This window comes from Haemaphysalis longicornis, unplaced genomic scaffold (assembly GCF_048455015.1).
Source record: "Haemaphysalis longicornis isolate Haplotype H1 unplaced genomic scaffold, Haemaphysalis longicornis Haplotype H1 scaffold_6, whole genome shotgun sequence".
In the NCBI taxonomy this organism is placed as follows: Eukaryota; Metazoa; Arthropoda; class Arachnida; order Ixodida; family Ixodidae; genus Haemaphysalis; species Haemaphysalis longicornis.
In genome coordinates, this window is record NW_027526407.1 from 137,923,256 (window position 1) to 137,944,630 (window position 21,375).

The 21,375-nt window shown below is 43.8% G+C and overlaps 1 protein-coding gene across 2 annotated transcripts in view; it reads right to left on the minus strand.

Annotated features, from left to right (window-relative positions):
- Window positions 1-17,103: 17,103 nt before the first annotated feature.
- The window catches only part of LOC144141151 (papilin-like), a 44,007-nt gene continuing 39,735 nt past the window's right edge, over window positions 17,104-21,375 (minus strand). The window contains exons 9-10 of one of the 2 annotated variants that reach the window (XM_077672697.1): window positions 17,525-17,575; window positions 17,104-17,193 (exon numbers count right to left, since the gene is read on the minus strand). In XM_077672697.1, coding sequence (XP_077528823.1) covers window positions 17,547-17,575 — 29 coding nt within the window. In that variant the 3' untranslated portion in view covers window positions 17,104-17,193; window positions 17,525-17,546. The remainder of the gene's footprint in view (window positions 17,194-17,524; window positions 17,576-21,375) is intronic. The other variant, XM_077672696.1, reaches the window with a different exon arrangement.

Genomic DNA, 21,375 nt, shown 5'->3' on the forward strand with positions numbered 1-21,375 from the left:
AAAAGTGCAGTGCTTCCGCATGAACGTCAAGCAGGTGAAGAGAGCCGAGCATGCCATGCTTGAAGACATCTTCCCGACGTGGTTGAGGACATGACTGCGTCTAGACTGATCATCGACGGAAATGTGGTCTGGAAGAAAGCTGAGGACATCGATTGATTGATTGATTGTAGGGTTTAACGCGCCGACGCAACGCAGGCGATGAGGCACGCCGTAGTGGAGGGCTCCGGAATAATTTTGACCACCTGGGGATCTTTAACGTGCGCGGAAATCTCGTACACACGGGCGTTTTTTGCTTTTCGCCTCCATCAGAAAAGCGGCCGCCGCGGCCGGGAATCGAACCCGCGACCTCGTGCTCAGCAGCGCAACGCCTTAGCCACTGAACCACCGCGGCGGGTACATCGCTATTTTGCTTAGATTGGGAACCTTCAGGGCTCTGGTTGGTGGGTTTACCACTGGTACAATGGTTGCTGGAGAAAATCAGTCGCAAGGACGAAGACCTCCAGATGAGCCCGTTGAATGCAGTGCACTTCCTTGCCGTATCGTGGGACCGACGCACTGCAGACACGATTTCCAACTGCTTCCGCAAGTGTGGGTTTTCAGCCCCACTGTTATAGTGCCTCCAGAGCCTGAGGGGCCACTGTCAATTGAAGAGTGGGGCCAGTTCACCGTGGCATATTTAGCGCACCACTTCGCCACTGTCGATGATGCTACTTGTGATGTCCAGACGATGAAAAACATCATTAACGAGATGAGAGAGCCCCAGAAGCAGTCACAGCAATCACAGGGATGGTGAGGACTGCAGCGGAAGTGAGGAAGCATTGTTGACGAGCGAAACCCTGCCTGCCCTTGACATGTGGCGGTGTGCAGTGAGCTTGGGCACTGTGAGTGATGAGACGAGTGCCAAGCTTTATGCGCTCCAGAAAGGAATGCCTGGTGACATGGAGGTTAAGAAAAAGCAGAAAATATCACATATTTTTTTATGTGAAAGTAGGAAAAGAAATAAACAAAAAGGTTTTCTTGGTGCTAAGTTTTTGGTCTGTTTTGGTTCTACGAATATTTATCATGATCTCGTGAGATTCATATTGCCGCGAACGATGTATAAGTTGATTGTTTGTTTTTGCTGCCCGGCCATGCCCGGCTCGGTTATCTGCGTCCCAAGCGAAGCCCGTCTTCCATTATTCATTTTTATGCCACACGGGCTATCACATTCAGATAAGCAGACTGCCTCGCCCTAACGTCACTAGCCCAGAATGATCTTCTTTGATGTACGGTGTTCTGGATGTAAATCGACGTTTCCAGAAACACTCGGGCCAAGAGATAAAAGCCGGCAGAGCAGACGCCATGGAATTGGACTCGCCGACACCAGTTTACGCACGTCACTTTGTTGATTGCTGTATCGCCGCCTTGTATTCTTTGAGGTGTTAAGGGAGCACAAGTTCACTCCAATAAACTTGTTTTTCTTGAACACAACTGCGTCGTCTTTGGCAACGTGACAATATCATCCCGATTCCACAGCAATATTTCCCATTATATTTTGAAATGCCTTGGTAGCTACCATGCCTTACTGGCCAAAGTATCTAGTAAAATTGTCACAGCAAACCTGAAGACGTGAGGAAATTCAGAGATATCAATTTATAGTACACCATACTCTTCTATGCTTCTACGGGGAACGTAATCAGAAAAATCAGTATCAGAAAACTTACGTATCCATGGAGACAATTCATTTGGCTGATACGCAGAATTACGAGATTCCTAAAGAGCCGTTGTAGCACTTGCAGATGACCCAAGCAACGTTTTAACTAGCAATACTAAGCCTACACACTGCACCCTATTTCCCCAACCCCGCCAATGAAACGTAAGCCTCGTTACTTCACGCTGTCCAACGCTCAAGCAGCTATGCATAACAAGGCACTTTTGCGGGTGAAATGTCATTTTGTACAGTGTTTGTCAAGCATGGGTGAGCTTGCATTTCTTTGTGGGCATGTCTGCTCTTACTGGGATGAGCAGCTTAAAACAATGGGAACACAAAGACATTGCTAAAGTTGAACGTGCACTTTTTATTGGAAACACCTGCATACACAATTGGTTGTTATAAAGTGGATGTACTTGCATCCTAGAAAAGGGTAGCATGAAAATCAAACAAACAACTAGCAGAAATAGTACAAGAACTAGCTTCAAATTAAACAAAAAACTAGAAAAAAACGATACATGGATCATGCTAACAAAAATATTTGCGTCTATCCACCCAGTGAATGTGGTTGGAAAGCAAAGCTGTAAACGGCATCCACAACGATTACCCATGCGACGTCCCTTAAATTCAGTCACGTCGCTCTACAAACAATGAAACCAGAGACAAGTGAAAGGCACTTAACCCCACCCTCTATTACTTCCAAGAGATATTCCTGGTAAGGTTAAATCAACGCATGATGCATGAACGGTGGTTGGTTGAGTCGTATTGGTGAAGCGCATGAGTGGAAACTTTTTTTATAAAATAAAAGGAAGCACAAACCCGGTGTTAGACGATCTCACTTCTCCATCTCTGCCGCCGCAGACGAAGACGAGATAGGCGGCCGAGACGGTGGAAGAGGACGAGAAAAAGAAGAAGAGGAAGCAGGAGGAGGAGAGGTAGAGAGAGGAGGAACATGAGGAGGAGCTAGAGGAAGTACCTCTATTCCGATTTCTTAACTGCCCTGAGTGCGGCCCAGGGAAGTGGTTCTTTCTTCCCTGGAGCCCATATGCAGTCCGCACCGCCTGTGCTCTGTCCACCAACTGAAGCTGGGTAGGCAGACAGGGGTTGCACAGCAGCATCTCCTATTTCTCTTGTTGGGTAGTTAACGGAAAGAGAGGAGGGTGCTCAGGGCTAAAGTCGCACACCCCGATTATGTGGCGGAGTGCTCCTACTTCTGAGCAATAGTTACATTCAGCGTCGCAGCGATTCGGGTGCATTAAGGGAAGACGCGTCGCGTGTGGGAAGGATCAGGATTGTATGTGCCATGGGATAGTTTGTTTTTCTCTGGAAAGGTCAGGGTAAGGCAAAGGTAGGGTAGGTCTATGAAGGCGATAATGCTCTGTTACGTTCCTGAACGAGACAAGCGGGTGACTCCTCGTGCAGCTTCACAGCACGGGGGGTAAAAGCGGAGGCTTGTTGGTGGGCGTATTCGTTGCCCTCCATGGAAGTGTGAGCGGGTGTCCAGATCAGCTGAATGAAACCATTTGGGGGTGGGTTTTTAGCACACGCAGTGCTTGGCGGGACACCCAACCCGACTGGCAATTCCTGTAGGCTTGTTGAGAATCGATTACTACCTTGCGAACCCTTGCTTGAGTAAGAGCCGAGGCGTTGGTTGCCTGTTTTCCTGCATTATGTCTTGGGTCCTAAGTCAGGCACACGCAAGGATGTTCGTTCTGTAGGTAGCCACGATGGTGGCGTACTACTGCCCTCGATGTTGATATGCGTCAGTGTAGATTACTTCATGATGCCCACAGAGGGTGGTGCTGAGCGCTTGAGCCAGTGCTTGTCAGTTACCCTCGTCGTGTGAAGGGTCATACTTCTAAGCAAAAGACGCATCTTTAGTTCTTGTCGCCAAACATGGGAGAGTACATCAAGCGGAGTGACATTATGTGCTGCCCAGCCAATCTGGTGAAAGATGCAGCGACCCACCGCAGTTCTGCTCATTCGGAACTTCTGGTTAGCGAGATGGGCCTCTATCAGCCCTTCCACCGCGTTGTGGAGCCCCGTGCTAAGCAGCTTCTCTGTGGGCGCACTGAGGAGAAGACCAATGGCCTGCTCAACTGCCTTTCTAATCATTATATAAATCATCTTTATGTCCTCCTTGCCGACAAGAAGACAGGGGGTTGCCGTAAGGGATTCTCGAGAGGACAAAAGCTTGAATTAATCGAAAGGTATCGGATTCCTTCAGGCCTCGCTTCTTGGTGGCAACTCGCCTGATCATGTGTATGATTGGATTGATGCTATGTTTGTGGCGCGGCAACTATACGTCACTCTTGGTGTTGGACTGAAGAGGTATGCCCAGGATATTGATTGTGGGGCTTGGAGTGATGGGCTGGCCATGATGGAGTATTTGTATGTGTTCCCCAATGTGTCGTTTAGCGTGAGGGTGGACGACAAGGAGCTGCGATTTCTTACGTGAACGCTGTAGGCCACAGGCTTTAGCACATTGGCGTATTAGAAATGAGGTGCCATGCGTTGGTGTGAGCTCCCTTTATTATTGTAACTCCTAGCACACGCGCAAGGGACGCACGGGGCCGCTAGACGGGCCGCGGACGGAGCACACAGCGGCGCGTGAGGTCGCGTGACGCTATCGCGTGGCATTGGGAAAGAATTCAGGGGTTAACCCGTAGATGTGCTTGGTGAGTCCCCCACCTGTCTTGCCTTTCTCCGCGTGGGCTCGTAGCTAAATCGGTAACGCAACGGGCTTTCGCTTTGTTACGCTATTAGTTCCAGGTTGGATCCCTGGCGGTGCAGCTAAATTCTTTTATTTGCTCGCGGGAGTTTTTCGTTGACACCAACGGCCGCGAAAGAACCTTTGGGGGTAGAGGTATAAAGCTTTGCTTTAAAAGTTTCATTGCTCACTGCAGTTGTTTGCAGCAACTGAGCGGTATGGGAAGGAAAAAGGAACAGCTGTGGGTTTCTGCTTTTACCCGGCACGTGTCAATCATGAGTCAACACAAGGTGTTGAAGAAATCACTGCCAATATAGCAACAAAAATTCAAAGCAAACGCAACGCGAACCATAACCTCTCGTCTTGCGACCGAAGTTGAAATGTCGTTTTGCCAATGATGAGTGCATTGATCCCTTTTTTGGCACAGAGCGTTAGCAGGCAGATCAAGTAGAGTTTGCAGCAGCGAAAAGCAAAAAGCAAAAACAACAACGTGTTCGATATTTCGGCGCACTTTAAATGTCCCCAGGTGCTCAAAAGTAATTTCGGGCACCCCCCTACGCACGGGGTGGAGGTGCGGGGTATCGATCCCCGTACCTCTCGCTGGGCATGCGAGAGGTACGGGAATTGATACCTCACCCCTCCACCAGATGTCACGAAGCCAAAGACGATGCAGTTGCCTTCAATGGAAAGAAGTTGTTTGGAGCGAACTTGCGCTCCACAAACAACTCAAAGAATACACAGGCGGCGAAGCAGCAGTCAACAAAGTGACGTGTGCTAACGAGCGTCGGCGAGTCTAATACCGCGGCGTCTGCTCTGCAGGCTTCTTATGTATCGACGCGCGTGGTTCTCGAACCGTCGATTCACATCCAGAACATAGTAGATCAAGCAAGAACATTCTACGCTAGTGACCTTAGGGTGAAACAGTCTCCTTATCTGAATGAGATAGCCCGTGTAGCATGAAAATAAAGAATGGAACACGCGCTTCATTTGAGACACAGATAACAGAGCCTGGCGCGGCCGATCAGTAAAAACAAACAATAAACAAACAAACCCGTACATGGTTCCCGGCAATATTGTATGAGCGCAAAAATAATTAGTGTGTGATAGTTGTAGGGGCATTAACAGTGATTCGCATCACTCGTTTCGGAAACACTACTAGATTATTTATGTTCGTTTTTAATGTAATTGCCCAGAATAAATCACAGTAATTCAGCGTGGATAAAAATAGTCCAATATATAAAAATCGTTCTAGGGCCAAAGGGAAAACGGGTCGATTCGGATTTCACAGCAGACCAGCTCTTTATTTGCTACATACATGTTGAACGTGCAAATCGCATGTTACATTTTCAGGAAATATCATGTCAAGTGCTGTAACATGATCAACAATTTCAATGTTATCTGTATTATATATATCCGTGACCTTACGTGTAAGGCTGTATTCTATGCTCGGTACAGTATTGCCTGCGTTTCTACTTCTGTACTAATTTTCACAAAGTTTTCTTCACAGGATTTATAAATCCGCGCTAGAATTTTATGGGCCCTGTATATGAAGCTATCTTGATCTACTCCACGCAACAGAATTGATTTATCATCCGCATAGCCTATCCAAAGGGTGTCATCTAAAGGTTGAAAAATGTCGTGTAGATATATAAGGAACAGAAGAGAGCCAGAACTAAGATTTGACGCAGCGAAAGTCAAGGACGGTGAAAAGGACGGCACGGGCGCTAAATCCTAAGTATGTAATATGTACCAACTCGTCCAGCAACACGTCTTACACAAGAGGGCCACGGTGATTACATTTTTCTTGTTAGATTGTACACTTTGGTTGCTTACATACTGATACCGATATTTTAAATAGCACTCCAGACGTTCGTTTGCCTTTTTCCGTACACCATATTGGTTTAATTCGTATAGTGGTATTTTATGATTCACGCAATCGAATCCTTTAAAAAATATCAACATACAACACCAGTACGACAGCCCTTGGTTAAAATGCATTTAAAATGTGCTCTTTTTTTTAAGAAAGCTACTTTGGTAGATTTGCCTTTTTGAAAACCGTATTGATCGCCGGAAAATTAATGCTTCACCAAAAACTGGATCAATCGAAAATCTAATATTTCTTCGAAACGTTTGGACAGTATAGGCAAAATAGATATCGGTCTAAAGTTACTCGTGTTATTTTTTGCTTCCGCCTTTATATGTTTCTATAACTTTTGCTATTTGCATTTCAGGAGGAAAAGAGACAGTTTCTAGAGCTAAATTGTAGAACGCTTTCACAATCGGAGCTAGAAGGTCACTAACATACTTTACTGGGCCCATCTGCGTTGTGTTAGAATCTTTTGATATGGAATTTTAAATTCCTTAAAATCATTTATAATCTCAGCCTCATTAGTGGGAAAAAATACCATACTGCTAGTAAAATGTGCTGTACTATGCAGCCGCGGATAATTGCTTATGTGACAACCGCCTGCGTCGCCTACTGAGACAAAGTATGTATTTAGCATATCTGGAACCTGTTTGCCTCTAACAATGCGAATATTTTCTGTTACACTTTGAACTGGTGTCTCAAGGTTCACTCGAATAAAGGAGTGAACCCTCTTCCATACCTTGTCAGTGTTGTTTGCTACACAGTCAAAATAGGCAGAAAAGTAGTTACGCTTTGCTGCTCTTAGTTTAGCATTCAGCTTGTTTCGGCCTTGTTTGAAAACACGTCATTTTTCCGAGTCCTTTGTACGTACAAACGCCGCGTATAATTGGTTCTTGACCTTAATTTCATAAAAAATGAGTTCGTTATCCCTTACCCGCCCCGGTGTCTCAGTTGCTAAGGCGTTGGGCTGCTGAGCACGAGGTCGCAGGTACGATTCCCGCCCTCAGCGGCCGGTCTTCGGATGGAGGTGAAAAGAAAAACGCCTGTGTGTACAAGATATCGGCGCACGTTAAAGATCCTTCGGATTAAAGATTAATCCGGAGCCCTCCCCTACGCCGCGCCTCATCCCCCACGTTGCGTCGGCGCGTTAAACCCTCCAATCCATCTTTTGATAAATCTTACCAATATCGTGCAATAAAGCATTGTACATTGAGTCTGCGTCGGTTTTTAAAATCACGTCACTCCAGTTATGATTCAGGATATCCCTGCGAAATGAGTTCAGTGTAACGCTAGTGAGGCTTTGATAACATGCTCGAGACCTTCATTCTGCTAACTTTTTTATCGTCATAAATCATCTCAAAGACAGGTAGAAGGTCGCTAATTTTTAATGGTAGAGTCGCTAATGCTAGGATCGTTAATTTCATATGCTATTCCAAACGAAATTTTCAGCATTTTTCTGATAATGAGGTCGAAAATACTGTCAGATGATGCCGTTGTGCGAGCAGAGACAGTAATTACATCTTTAAAACCGTGCAATTCAAGTATAGATCGAAATCAACTCCATCAAAAAGCGAGTATTTCTTAATAGATGCAAAATCTAGAAAAGTTTCCATAAAACAAAGAAAAGCTTGCGGATCTGCATTTTGCGAGGATAAGTCGCTGAAAACATTTTTGTACCGTCTGCAACCGGTAACATTTCATAAGGTATGTTGGAAACGGTAAATTCCTCGACAATCTGAGGATTCCGCATCTTCGTGATTATTAACGTTAAACCACCGCCTCGCAGATCTGGACGACTCAAAACAAAACATTTGTAGTTAGGGTAGGAATAAGGAATGAAATGTATAGTATACCAAATTTCGGAAACCATGAGTGTGCCAAACGAGACGCCATAACTTTCAATTAAAAGATCGAGGCTTTCATGCTTGTTTTGTAATGAGTGCGCGTTGATGTGGAGAATGCACATACTCCTTTTTTGCGCTATTGGATTGCAGATCAGAACGTTCCACTGCCATAGTAAAACAGCTTTAACTGTCTATAAAGAAAACGCCAGCCGCTCATGTGGTCGAAGTAATCTTTTCGACATAGCTTTACTTTACTTTTTAGATGGTGTTTGGGAGTATCCTTCGCAAAACCTACTCGTTCCCCATCAGGACGACCAGAAATGCCCACTGTAAGGCGGAAGTTACTATGGAGCATGTGCGGTGTGGCTGCCCCGAATACTCGTCGGAGAGAAACGTGCTTTCCATCGCGCTCAGCCGATTGCAAAATTGACCACTTACTGTAGAGACTATCCCAGGTCATCGGTCTTTACCATCGACTTCACAGAAGGAGGCGGAAGCCCTTCTACGTTTTCTGAGCGAAACGAAATTGCTTGACGACTGTAGTGTCTACAACGGGACAAGAGAGTGCGCCTTCCCACTCTTGTCTTATCCCCTTTTTCCGCACTCCATTTTATTCTATGAACTTCACTCCTTCAGTGCAGGGTAGGAAACCGGGCTCTACACATGGTTAACCTCCTCGCTTTTACGTCATTTCTTTCTCCTCCTGCTCGTTGTAAATCGCCGAATTGCCACTGAATATTTTGAAGCAAAACTTTCTATGCCTCACCGATGGTGCCAGGCGCGCTGCCAAATTTTCTACAGTAAAGCCACCTTTTCTCAAAGGCCTTAAGAAAGAAAGGCTTCTGTGGTTAGAATTGAACCTGGGTCCCTCGCGTTAGGAAGCCGAAGTCTCTCCGACTGCGCCATTCTGACAGGGTGGAAGCAGTTTGAATTTCATAGCGAAGCTTTTTTGCTTCGCTGATGGTAACCGTCCGCACGAAAACACACTGCAGGAAAGCCAACTTTCTCTGACGATGATGATTATTGGAGGTGAAGCAAAAGATGGTTGGTACACAAAGCTTTCTCTGGTCAAAAGCCAATGTCGTCAAATACCAAAATAAAACTTCAAAATTCAAACGACTACATCCGAAGAACTGCAGGAAAGTCAACTTAAACAATGGGTTTCGACACAGAAACATGAAAGCGCAGGTGCAAATTCAACCCTTTATTCCTGACTGATCCCTCTGAGTGGGTTCGTGATATGGGCTTCAAGGAGATCATCATCATCATTGTCATCCTCGTTAGAGCACGTACAAAAGTTGGCTTTGGCGCAAAGCGTTTCGGCGTCCGACGCAGTTTCCCACATTCATTGCATCGCGGCCACCAAGTCCGTGCATCTCCGGCTGCCGCCATTGGCACCTGACGACGGAAGAAACCTTTAAAAGATTGGACTGTGATTCGGCTCGGTATTCGGATGAAAAGAGCTTCGTTATTCAACCATCTCTGCGTTAGGCAACACGGCTTCGATTTTTAGGTGTGTTAACAATTAACAATCCGTATAATTTAGCTTCAGTGGCACGGAATTGTGTTGTCATTCATCTTAAGCACAACATCGCGCAAATCAATGGATCGGGAGGGCAAAAAGACATGACAAACGCTTGTAGTACCTTCCTGTGTTCCAATACCCTTTGATTTGCGAGCTAGTGTGTTTAATGTGGACCATATCCAAATAGGCCAACTTTTAACCCATCTACACTGTTGTCACGGCACATGTTAGCAAACCGGTAAAGAATGGCACAATCTAATCAGTATTTTTGACCCTTCTTACCTTGTTACAATTTTCTTAAACCTTCTGAGAAGGCAAATGATGATCAGGCATTCCGTACAGTAATCTGGCAAACTAAAAACAAACAATTGACGAACCACTGCTTTCTCCTTTAAGGTTCCTTGTCTTTAAGAAAAATCTTTTTTTAAACATCTTTATCGTAGATCCTTTGTAAAACCACATATCGTTGAAGTAAAATTAAGGATATAACTTTTTTACGCGGCCACTTCCACTGCATAATACCCGACAGATCATTTCATCATAAACTGGTAAAACACCATGAGTCGATCGTCAAACGGCAAATAATATATGACAACAATATAAAATGCTTGGCTGCTATTTTAGACTACTGTTTCTTTCTAAGATCATATATTGCCCAGTGTTTTATGATTATAGTAACCGGTGAAATAAAATTTTCTCCTCGGTATTAGCTGAACGATAAAGGGGTGAGTCAAAAGGTACGCTTCCAAATACCACCGAGAGAACCGATAATGACAATACCCTCTGTAATCCTTTCTTTATTTATAACTAAACTAAACATTTTTTTTCCAGATAGCTAGGTCACCCCAACCCTACGGTTAGAAGGAGATGAGTAAACGAAACACAATGCACTCTTACACCCGACACAGCATTCAATGAGGTCCTTTTTGAGAACTCAGATAAAATTATAATAAAGATAAGAACGAAATAAAAATAAATGGCGGTATTACGAGCTCTTTGTTGGCATTTTGTAGCGAAACCTTGAAAGTGTACCTCATACAGAGGCTGTTCCAGTGAAAAGAACCCCAAAAATAATGTGATGCACCCTTCTGTAGTAAAGAAAGCAGCTCCACCATGTTGTCAGCATCACAAGGTTTTTGCCAAGCAGGCAGGAACTTCCTTCCGTTTATTCGTAGCTTGCTAAACTACAGCATAAATGCCAGGGCTATGTTCCCCCGATGCCTCATTGTTGCCATGGTTGCGACATTTCACTTCTTAAAGTGAGCATTATAATCAGGGCTTTGTTGATACAGAGTGTCATGTCATTCCAAGCTAACGTGGGGTACTCATGAGGGCAGAGATCGCGACTCAAAATAAAGACAGATGTACCTCCGGGGAATGAAACAGGTAAATATTACATCACCTTTCAAAAGAGCCAGTGACGCGTCATGACGTTTCAAGGCGTTGCTGGGAATGCAGAAAAGGTACAAAGACTGATTGTTCCAGCAAGTGGAGATTTAACTGTGCGGTGCCAGAGAATGTCAATGCTTTCCTGTAGCACATACGTTTCTTCAAAAATAACAAGGAACAGCGCAGACAGCACAGTAAGAACTGTGCCATCGATCCTCGCGGACAGAAAACAGAAAAACTGCTGCCTTAACTTTTTGGGGCACTCATGGCATTTAAGATACACTCGCTGGCGCCATTAATTCAATAAGCACCATATGTCGAACTCAATGTGACAAAGATTATGGCACGTTCCGTTGATTGCAAGCCGAAAGCCTTCATTGCCCTATTTTTCGGAGAAAAATCAGTGTTGTAGTTTTCCGGTCAAAATATTGGCTGCGAAAGTAAAGAGTAAACAAAAAATACGCCTGCGATACGATCGTAATTCAACCCTGGTTTCTAGGCTAAAATCCAAATCCGCAGGTTCTCAGCACTCGAAGGAAAGCTGTTTTTTTCTTCAAGGCGGCTCCATCTTGGCAATTCGGGAGAAAGCAGTAGCATTGCGAGCTAATCTTCACAAAATTAAATACAAAACTAAGAACTGGAATTTTAAATTTTGTGGAATAGAACATGCCGCGGGATACCTGAATATGATGGCACATGAGTGAAAAAGGTGCACAACGCCATCTGCGCAAAAGCCTTATTCTAGGGAACCTGTTGTATGCGCCAGTAAGCTTTCTGACACAATTCGCGCCGTAAAACGGACAAACGAAAGGGAAGAAATAGACGCAGATACGATGGAGCAGTAACAAGGAATACATGCTACCAGGTTATTTCCATTAAGCCACGTAAGAATGCCTAATTGGTCGATTAATTTTTTCTTGGTAAGTTCAAGTTATTGCGAGTTTACTTTTTCGCGTTAATTTAACCATTCGAGGTACTGCGGAATTGGTTTGAACGATATGCCTCTTTGTGTGTGCTCCGCCTGTTGCACAACTACATAGGCCATCGATCAGGCAGTGGTGTGATCACTGTCGATCCTTTCCCGGAAAATAAATTCAAAGTTTGGCAGTTACATACGCGCCACACACCATGGTCAAATTGTTTGGAGTGAAATCCCATGAATCAGCCACTTTAGTTGTTTTGCAATACCTGTCCCGATATTTCTAATCTTATCTTCAACTCACCAAGGTCTTTAAATCTGGTTCGTGAAAGTAAACAGCACAGACACTTTTTCTCTCTCATGAATAGTTAGGCAGTGTAGATGTTTTACTGTGGTCTAGAAAACATTGACAAGGCCGTGATTTTAAACGTCAACATTAATGAACGCTACTCGTCACATAACAAGTTACGTCACACGTACGCTCACCGCGTAGCTAAGAGCACCGCAATGCACGCTACCCATCTCTTGCATCTTTCTTCAAATATTAGTCATGCTTCTATGAATGCTTGTTCCTTGTATTACTTTCAGTATATAAATGTTTTCTGTATTGTTTCCTTTCCTATTCTAACCGAGCTGAAAGCGTTGAGCCGACCGTTATCTGCACACAGTCGCGTTTTGTGAATGTGCTTCTTGTGTGTGACTTTTGCACGTTTGCTCCACCCCAAAACCTCCGACGGAAGGCAGTTTGTTTTTCTTCCATTTTGTTGCATGACCTACCATTTAGTTCCGACTCCAGTGGCCCATAACAAAATAACATGCAACATATTATTATTTAGAAAGATCTCTCGGATAATGCCGAGGCATTTGTTGATGATTTAGTTGGCACATAATTCCTCGAAAAAAATGTGAAAAAGAAAGGCACCAAAAAAGAAGCGATTCACACCACACAAGTGATACACACAACTGAGCACGGTTTATTGCTGCTAAAAATTATATGTAAGCAATTACCCGCTGATAAATCCAGCTAAACCAAATTTGTTGGGTGACAGCACGGATTTCCGTGTGAGATCGCGTTGTGAACGGGCGCACCACTGCACCGCAACACCGAAAAAAATGCCCTGCTCGATGCAGCCCATGGTCTTGGGCAAATGCCAGGTCGACTTGAATGTAGCCAACGCCTCCTTGTAATAGTTTTAATGGGATCTCTTCTTAATCTGCTCCCCTATCTCTCCTCCGCAACCTATTCACCAGTGGAACGATCGAGCGATTAAACACTTTCAACCCGCAACAGCATGAGGCGTTTTTTTTAGTTTAGCTTCGCTTGAACATCCATTGATGGAACGAGACATTTTCGGGGTTGGTACTGGGCTCAACAGGTTTTGCTCTAGCGCTGAAGAAATGAGATACAATACATTTGATCAAGAAATGTTTTTCGCAGACCTCAACTTCGTCTCAACCACCATGTGTTGATACATGGTTAACTAGCAGTAACAAGTGTAACCAATGGTTCTCAAACGCAAGCGTTTTTTTCTTAACGTTAAGAGCTTCAACACTTTTACAGCTTCTCCCGCCAGGATATCGCGTAACGATCGCAAAGTCATTGAGCACTGTATCGCACCCGCAGAGAAGCGAAGCTTTTACCCTCTGCTATGTTTTAACGACCTAACGTCCAGGCGTGCTGTTATGCAGATAAAACAGGCAGCGAGCCGTCGGGCCAATTTCAGAGCGTCCATACGACAACCGAATATGGTAGGTGACACTGCCCACACAGTCAACCCACCGTATCATGTTCTTCACACTTTCAAACTTTCAAATTTTAACCCTTGCAAAAGCAGCTTTTCCAGTACCTGGCTAAGGAGTTTGTAGGCAGTCCGTGTAGGTTAGTGGTCCCTAATTCTCCAGCCGTCCGCGATCTCACTTCTCCTAAATCAAAATTATGTTTGCATTTTCAGATGCAATGGGTACCCTTTACTAAGGAGTTCTTAAAATACTTTAGCGAATTTTTTAGTGTAATATCCCGCACCTCTTTTATGTGATCCACGGTTACACCATCATCATCAGCAACATTTTCTCTTTGGTTGCATGTGTACCTTGGCCACTTCCTCAGTAGTTATTACCGGGACCTCGCAAGCAGAGTCTGTAGGCTCACTATTGTCCTATGGCCTACAGTTGCCAGCGAACAGGCTGGTATAGAAACATTCTTTCGCACTTTTTTCTATTTCATTTGATGCCTAATGTTATTTTTTGTGTCTAGGAGTGAGCACACTCTATTTTAGCAAAATCTTGCTTCTTGTTGCTTCCAAGATTCAACAGCTCCTCTAGTAGCAAAGTAAAGCGTCAATCGCCACACACAGTTGGTTAGTGTAATTGTGCGAAGTACTTCTTTGAGACGTCCCCTTCAACGCCGTGTTGTGGGCTCCAGAATGTAACAAGGCGTGCACACGGGGCTGAGCGTCGTGTTCGTAAGGGTGACGGATGAGACGCCCACGCATTCAAAAAGGCCAAACGAAGAATCTCGACATGTTTTTACGCAAGTTTTGAGTCCTTTATTTTGCCTTCTTTGGAAATAATGCCATCCAGCAAAACCCTCAAGCATGCGTCTGTGCGAATACACACTGGCGCTCCAAGCCAGCTAGGAAAAATAATTTTCGCGAATAGTCTGGAATAAAATTATTAGTTTTCGGTGAGAATACGAAACAGATTATTTCCATTTCTTTGGCGAGGAACTTCAGTTAGCAGTACAAAGCAAGTTACGCCTATGCCTGATGCGATAAAATACTACGCATGTGCAGCTTTCCCGCTCATGGCAGTCCTTTAAACAGTGATTATTCTGTAGTTATTTAGATAAATCTAACGTGCTTTCGCGCAGCTAATACTGGGGGTAAAAACGTGCTTTGTGCGCAGTTTCAAGTCTTGTACGTGGAGCGAATCATTTCTTGAGCCATGAAAACTATCTCATAAAAAAATTTAACCATCTCCCCGCGAGGGGGACTCGAGTAAATGCGTCGCATAGGGGGTGGGTGTATTGCGTTAACGTTTAGTGTTTGGGGAGTTAGTGGTAGTGAATGCGTTGTATCAGCAGCTTCTTGACGTAGTTTGAATGAGTCAAGGATATAAGGCGCGTTCGTAGCCTTTCATTCTGTGTCGGTTTTGTGGCGCAGTGGGAAGAGCACCATGTACCTCGCGTTCCGCCCACAGGTAGTGAATGCGTTGTATCAGCAGCTTCTTGACGTAGTTTGAATGAGTCAAGGATATAAGGCGCGTTCGTAGCCTTCCATTCTGTGTCGGCTTTGTGGCGCAGTGGGTAGAGCACCATGTACCTTGCGTTCCGCCCGCAGGGTCGTGGGATCGAAACCAGGCGCCGGTAAGTATTATTTTTTTTATAGTGTAGGGGGAGGGGTGCGGACCTGTTGTTGAGAGCGAGGAGGGTAGCGTGATGCGGGAGAGGAGAAGTGGGGGAGAGGGTGCACCTGGAACGGCTGTTGCGGACGCCGAGGCACGCTGACAATGCCGGGTGACATCGTGAGTTAAAGAAATGCTCTGCATTTAAAATGCATGGGAAGTAAGATTTGACAGGGAATTGCACAAACAAAATTCAGAATCCTGGAAACTGCTCTTAGTGTTTTCATCTTCACGCCGACTTTTTCCTATCTGCCAAATATCACTTTCCTGATGTGGTTTTGCTAGGCTACTGCGAGGTCAAAATTTTGAGCTAGAAAGCAGGGTATATGAACATTAACTGCAGTTCTCGTGGAAACGCACGCAATCTCTGAATAACATCCGCTAGTTTAAAATACGTTTTATCGATCGCCGTTGCCGCTTTTGCACTAGAAAGGTAAGGACTTCAGTAAAACCTTCCGGAGTTTTTTTGACATGTTATTTTAGTGTAACAGCCAGAGGACCCCAATAATTGACTCGCATCACTCCCAGGATCACGTCTATAAAAGTAGTATCTGGGAATTGCACCCTGCGTATAGACACGTTAGGCCAAAATGTTTCGTTAAAAAGATGGCTTTGAAAATTTAAATATGATAAGAGCTAATTGTTTCCCTCAATTCAACCAATGTCCTCACCCTTGTGTTTTCGCTGTACTTACCTTTCCGATGGGATGACAACGGCGATGGCTCAAATAAAGGCGGTTGAATTGAATGGAAACTACCTTGTCTTATTACGCGGTCTAACATTAGGTCATATGAGTGTTTGCAGCCATTACGGGGTAACAACAAATCATTTTAAAGAAGCATCGCGCTCGTGTAAAAAGCTGCAAATATTTATTCATGGGCACGTGCGCAGCAGTACAAGTGTGGGGACCAATCACTTTGCTTATTCAGTGACGGCAATTTTTAACTTTACTTCCAAGACAAGAAAAAGCCGTTTCTCAACATGCAAGAAGAATAATTGCAAAATTTATCACGTAGGTCTTGTTAACCTAAACAAAACAAAAATTAAAGTTTATACGACTGCACTCTAGTATCGTCTGTGTTTATGAGAGCTCAACGTGTTACATAAAGGGTTGCATTCCTGTTGCATATTCAAAAATGACCTCAATGTGAGAAGTATCACTTCTATTTGGTTGCTACGAAAAATTTGCCTGCACTCAAATAAAGGAAATAAGCCAGTGGGCTATGATTCCTCTGGTAAGTGCACAGTGAAACTGAAATGGCGACGCGTCTAGCTTACCCTCCCAAACTCAGTCTTTACAAGAGCACTTGCGAAAATAGTCACTGACATCCCTAAAGAGGTGCTTGTGTGTCTATGCTCTAAAGGAATTACATATACCCAATGAAAAGTGAGAGTTTGGTCACTGAGTAGTGATTCCGGAAACTTATCAAAACGAAAGAACAAATTTTTTGCATGTTTTCATGAGTCAGTTAGATATATAGCAATTTTTATGCCATTGAGCCAGTCTGAACTTGTATATGCCTATGGTTACAGAATCCAAATATTTTGTCACAAATCAGCAGATGATCTTGTTCAGATAAAATATTAACTGATGTCACTAACATATTTCTCTCCCTACAGTACTGAAAATTCTACTGGTTTTACTCATTATCACATGAAAGCATTGTGTTTTTCTTGGCACCTTGATATAGCCTATAAGAAAAAGCTGTCGACATATTATTTGTAGTTGTCACGGTGTTATACACAAACAGGCAGTCTTGTAAACCAGGTAAAGTTGCAATTTTATTATTGTGATGCGGGAATCGCTTGGCAGATGACCTAGCAGCCAGGAATATTTAGAGAGGGTCCTGTAAGAAAAGGAAAATGATATATGTGAATAAAAAAAAGTGCATTGCGACACACCGCTGGCAGTTTCCAAGCGTATCCTAGCCTCATATGTTTAGCAGAATATATACCCTCTACAAAGCTCACTTCGAATCACCTCTTGAAGAGTAAGTAGCTACGCAATATTGCAGCCGGTTGGTATTTTTTTTTTCATCGAAGCATACTTAGGCGGAAGCAGGAGGCACAGAAATGGTTGGTTAGCTCTGCTAAGTTGTGCAGCCAAGTTTTGTTGCGGTTTGTTAGTTTTTTTTGGTCAGCAGGCTGGCTGCAGCACAATGAAGTCGACCACCTTACCGCACGAACTTTATCCAGGAGGTCAAGGTTCAAACTTCTCGATGCGGTCTGCTATAGAATACAAAAATCTTGCATTATATTCGCATTACACACAACGCATTCAACCCACTGTTGACACTCCCTGTTTTATACAGGGTGTTTTAGGGAACACTTTCAAAAATTCCTGAAGGTAGGCTTTTCAAGAAAAATAAGAATTCTCACGTTCGGCGGACGTCAGCAGTTATGAGAAACATGCGAATTAAGTAGTTAATAAACTAAAACTGTCTAACGAACTTTTTAATTAGCGAAGTTTGGTGGTTATTGCCAATGGCGAGTTTGTAGCCCCGGAGACAACGATAACCGATCAGTTTTTAAAGCAAAGGAAAATACACTCTGTAGAGCCCTGCAGCCCGCGAAAATCAAATATTTTTCCCCCATGAAACCGAAACGCAGCGCACATGGTGCGCCAGAAGTCTAGTGCAAACGCAACATCCGCTGATGACGTGTTGCAGTGACTGTGCCGCCCAATTCAAGAAGGCTCTGGTGATTCCCCACGCTAGGGAATCCGCTGATATCAACGCCATCGCCTCCTGTATTTTTTCAATGATCAACGATCACCTTACACCACGGCTAGCGTTATCTTTTCTTTCGTTGGTAGGCGCAAGAAAGAGGCTAGCCATTGCCCACAACATGGTCGCCCGTTTCAACATCCCTAGTGCGCGTTGTGATAGTTTCTCTTTTCTTTTTTATGATTGTCTCGGCCACATCTGACGTGGCTACCAGACGTGCAAGATGTGAAACGTCACCATCCGTTCATTTTTTTTCGTGAGGTTTATCTGCTGTTCGTTTATAATGGCTGCGTGTTAGAAAGCGCATCAGACAATGGAAAGGTTTGTTTGCTGGGCGAGGAGGGCTTTCGCGGTTGTGGCTGCATGCTGAGGCTTCCTAGCTAGGGAAAATTGAACTTACATTTGGAATTGGCCGCCACATTCATTGAAACACGCCACCAGCCGACGTTGCGTTCGCTCAAGACTTCCAGCGCTCTTCGAGCGCCGAGTTTCGTTTTTGAGTGAAAAACATCGGCAGGTTTCCTCGCGCTACAGGGATTTAAACACCGACTTTTTCGTTGTTTTAAAAACTAATATGAAATTGCCTTCTCCGGGGCTACAAAATCACCATTTACAATAACCACCAAACTTCGGTAATTAAGAAGTTCATTAGTAGAGTTTAATTACCCACCTAACTAATGTGCACATCCTTGATACTATCTGGCGTCCGCCGCAGCCAGCAATCTCCTTCTGAAGAGGGTTTCTTTTTTTCTCGAAGAGCCTATTTTTAAGAATTTTTGAAAGTGTTCGCTGAAACACCCTATATTTTGTATTGTGTTTTCTCGCATAAATATATTTAAATACAATAAATACTTAACTGCCTGAGTACTGTGCTAAATACTGGTTAATCACTTCAACCGGCGGGCAGATTTGACAATTACGACTGATATTTGTGAATTTTCCAAAAGACTGATTTTTCCAGAAAGAATCTTGTTTCTTTTACTTTCTTTCTTTTAGTGCCTGAGCGCCAGTTGGTAACTGCACATCGTGAATTTGCTCCAACGTATACTTGGAAAAAACACGTTGCCAAATTTAGCCGTGAAATGTTCCTCAGTATGAGCAAGAAAATATTGTTTAGCTCCAGCTAGGCTATTACGTTGAGAGAAAACCTCACCACCATACTTAAAAATTGGGCATTAACGACAACACGAATATTTTACGTGCATCTTACGACAACTATTCCCAAGAGGAGATTTACGATAAATGGTTCAGGGTAAGAAAATCTTCCATCGCAAAATACTTCAGTATTATGAAGAGAACTAAACTAGCCAGAAACTGAAGGGGAACTGAAGAAAGTAAGGCATAAATGAAGCAATGCGCTTAAAGCAACGGAACTGAAATATTCTGGCAAAAGTTAGGTTACATCCACTTGCATGTCAAGAAATACGACGTATTTTAAAATTCAGCGTGTAATAAAATGAACCAAAATACTATTATTTACCGAATTTTATTAACCGCAATCCTCAGGAATACAATTATGTGCGCTGAAAGCTGCAACAGAAACTAAACACTTCAGAAGGAACCAAACTGATCGAATATGTTCTTCGCGTCAGCATGACGCTTTTAGAGTAACTGTAGCCGATGGCGGAAACCTTGTGCGCCTCTACAGTCAGCTCAGCTATAGAATGATAACGGCCTCTCGTAATTCAAGCCGTAGAGTACGATGACGTGCATTCCAGTAACAACTCTTGGCATACGGCTACAAAACACTCTCATTATAGGTTGCCCTAACAGCTACCTTTGCAACGTGCTTGAAATACTGCCAAAAACAATATATTTCGAGCGTCATTGAATAGCTCTTATTTCACAACCACACTGTTCGGCTCACCACTTGAGTGGGCCCTCAAACGTCCGCTACAGCATTACAATGCTAAAATAATAAACGCCCCACTACGCAAAATCTGCCGTCGGCGAGGCACGCCGCCACGGTTCAAAAATTACCGAAGACATAAAAACTTAAAAGTAAATAAAGAGAAGTTGGGTGACATTCGTGGTCTGATATTCGACCTTACGGTCTACCAAGTGCGGGCAAATGACGCATCCTCCTTACAACGGCTGATATAGAGTAAAAATGAGCCTAGTAAATGAACCTAAGTAAAAATGAGCCTAGGTTGGGTCCCGCGACTTAAAAATACGTGCTCGAGACGTGTAGTGAACCCTGCAGGACTCAGTTGCGCACAAAGTATTGAAGAAGCACGGAAATCTTCCACTGATAGCCCATAAGTAGGCCTAACAAGGCGATTGGCCAAGCCTCTGACCATAGTTATGGAGCGAAAAAAACGGGGCACTATAAAATGACCATGGCGGAGGTATGGGCAACACACCATCGCACCACGCGACACGTTTCTACTGCCGCGTCTTTCTGTACCGCGCTGACATCCGATGCGTCTACCTCGGCGATTGTTACAAAATGTGGTAAGGTAGAGATGTAAAACAAAAAAGGACGATCATAAGGTATTAAAAATGCTGCATGGCGATAACAGGGGCAATTGCTCGCTTAGGCCAAAGCCACCATAATCCAATACTACCAAAACCATTGCGACGCGAAGAATACATGCCAGAATTCTTTCTTCTGACGCAGATTTTATAACACGAGAAACGCACATATTCACGCCGGGTATATCTGCAGATGATAAGGATCGTGCGGCTCGAAATAAAATATAATGCCTGGATTTGCGCAGTGGAGGCAGTCTTAAGTGTGTCTCTGATTTTTTTACCAATGAATTCAACTAGGCCAATGTGGTTATGATCCAACGTTTGCTATTAGGACCACTAGCACATGGGTGGTTTGACTGACAATTGCTGCCAGTGTTTCCAAATTACGACTTACTTCTGGCCGTATAATATTTTTTTACTTCTTTTTACAAAACAAATGATTAAATCTTTCAAACTGTACACACCAAAAAAAGAGTTCACAGTAGTTTATTTAAATTCTGCGTGGTAGGGAAATTTTGCCCCTATTTTCGGGCATTTTATTGCAAGATTGCTCTAAACGCAACGCTAAACGAGAGGTTTTATTAGTGCGTACAATTATTATTTATACGTCCTAGCAATAACGCCCAAAAACAGGTTTGTGTTTAAAGAAGCGATGACCACCGCGAAAGGTATTTACTGGTTTGTTCCATGCAAAAAATATCAAAACAAACCGTTGCATCTGTCTACTTGTGAAAGGCTTTTGAACTCTACTTTTTGAAACTTAATGTAGTTGGCTTTTGCAATTCATATTTTCAATTTCAAATTAGGGATCGCTATACAACCTAGTGT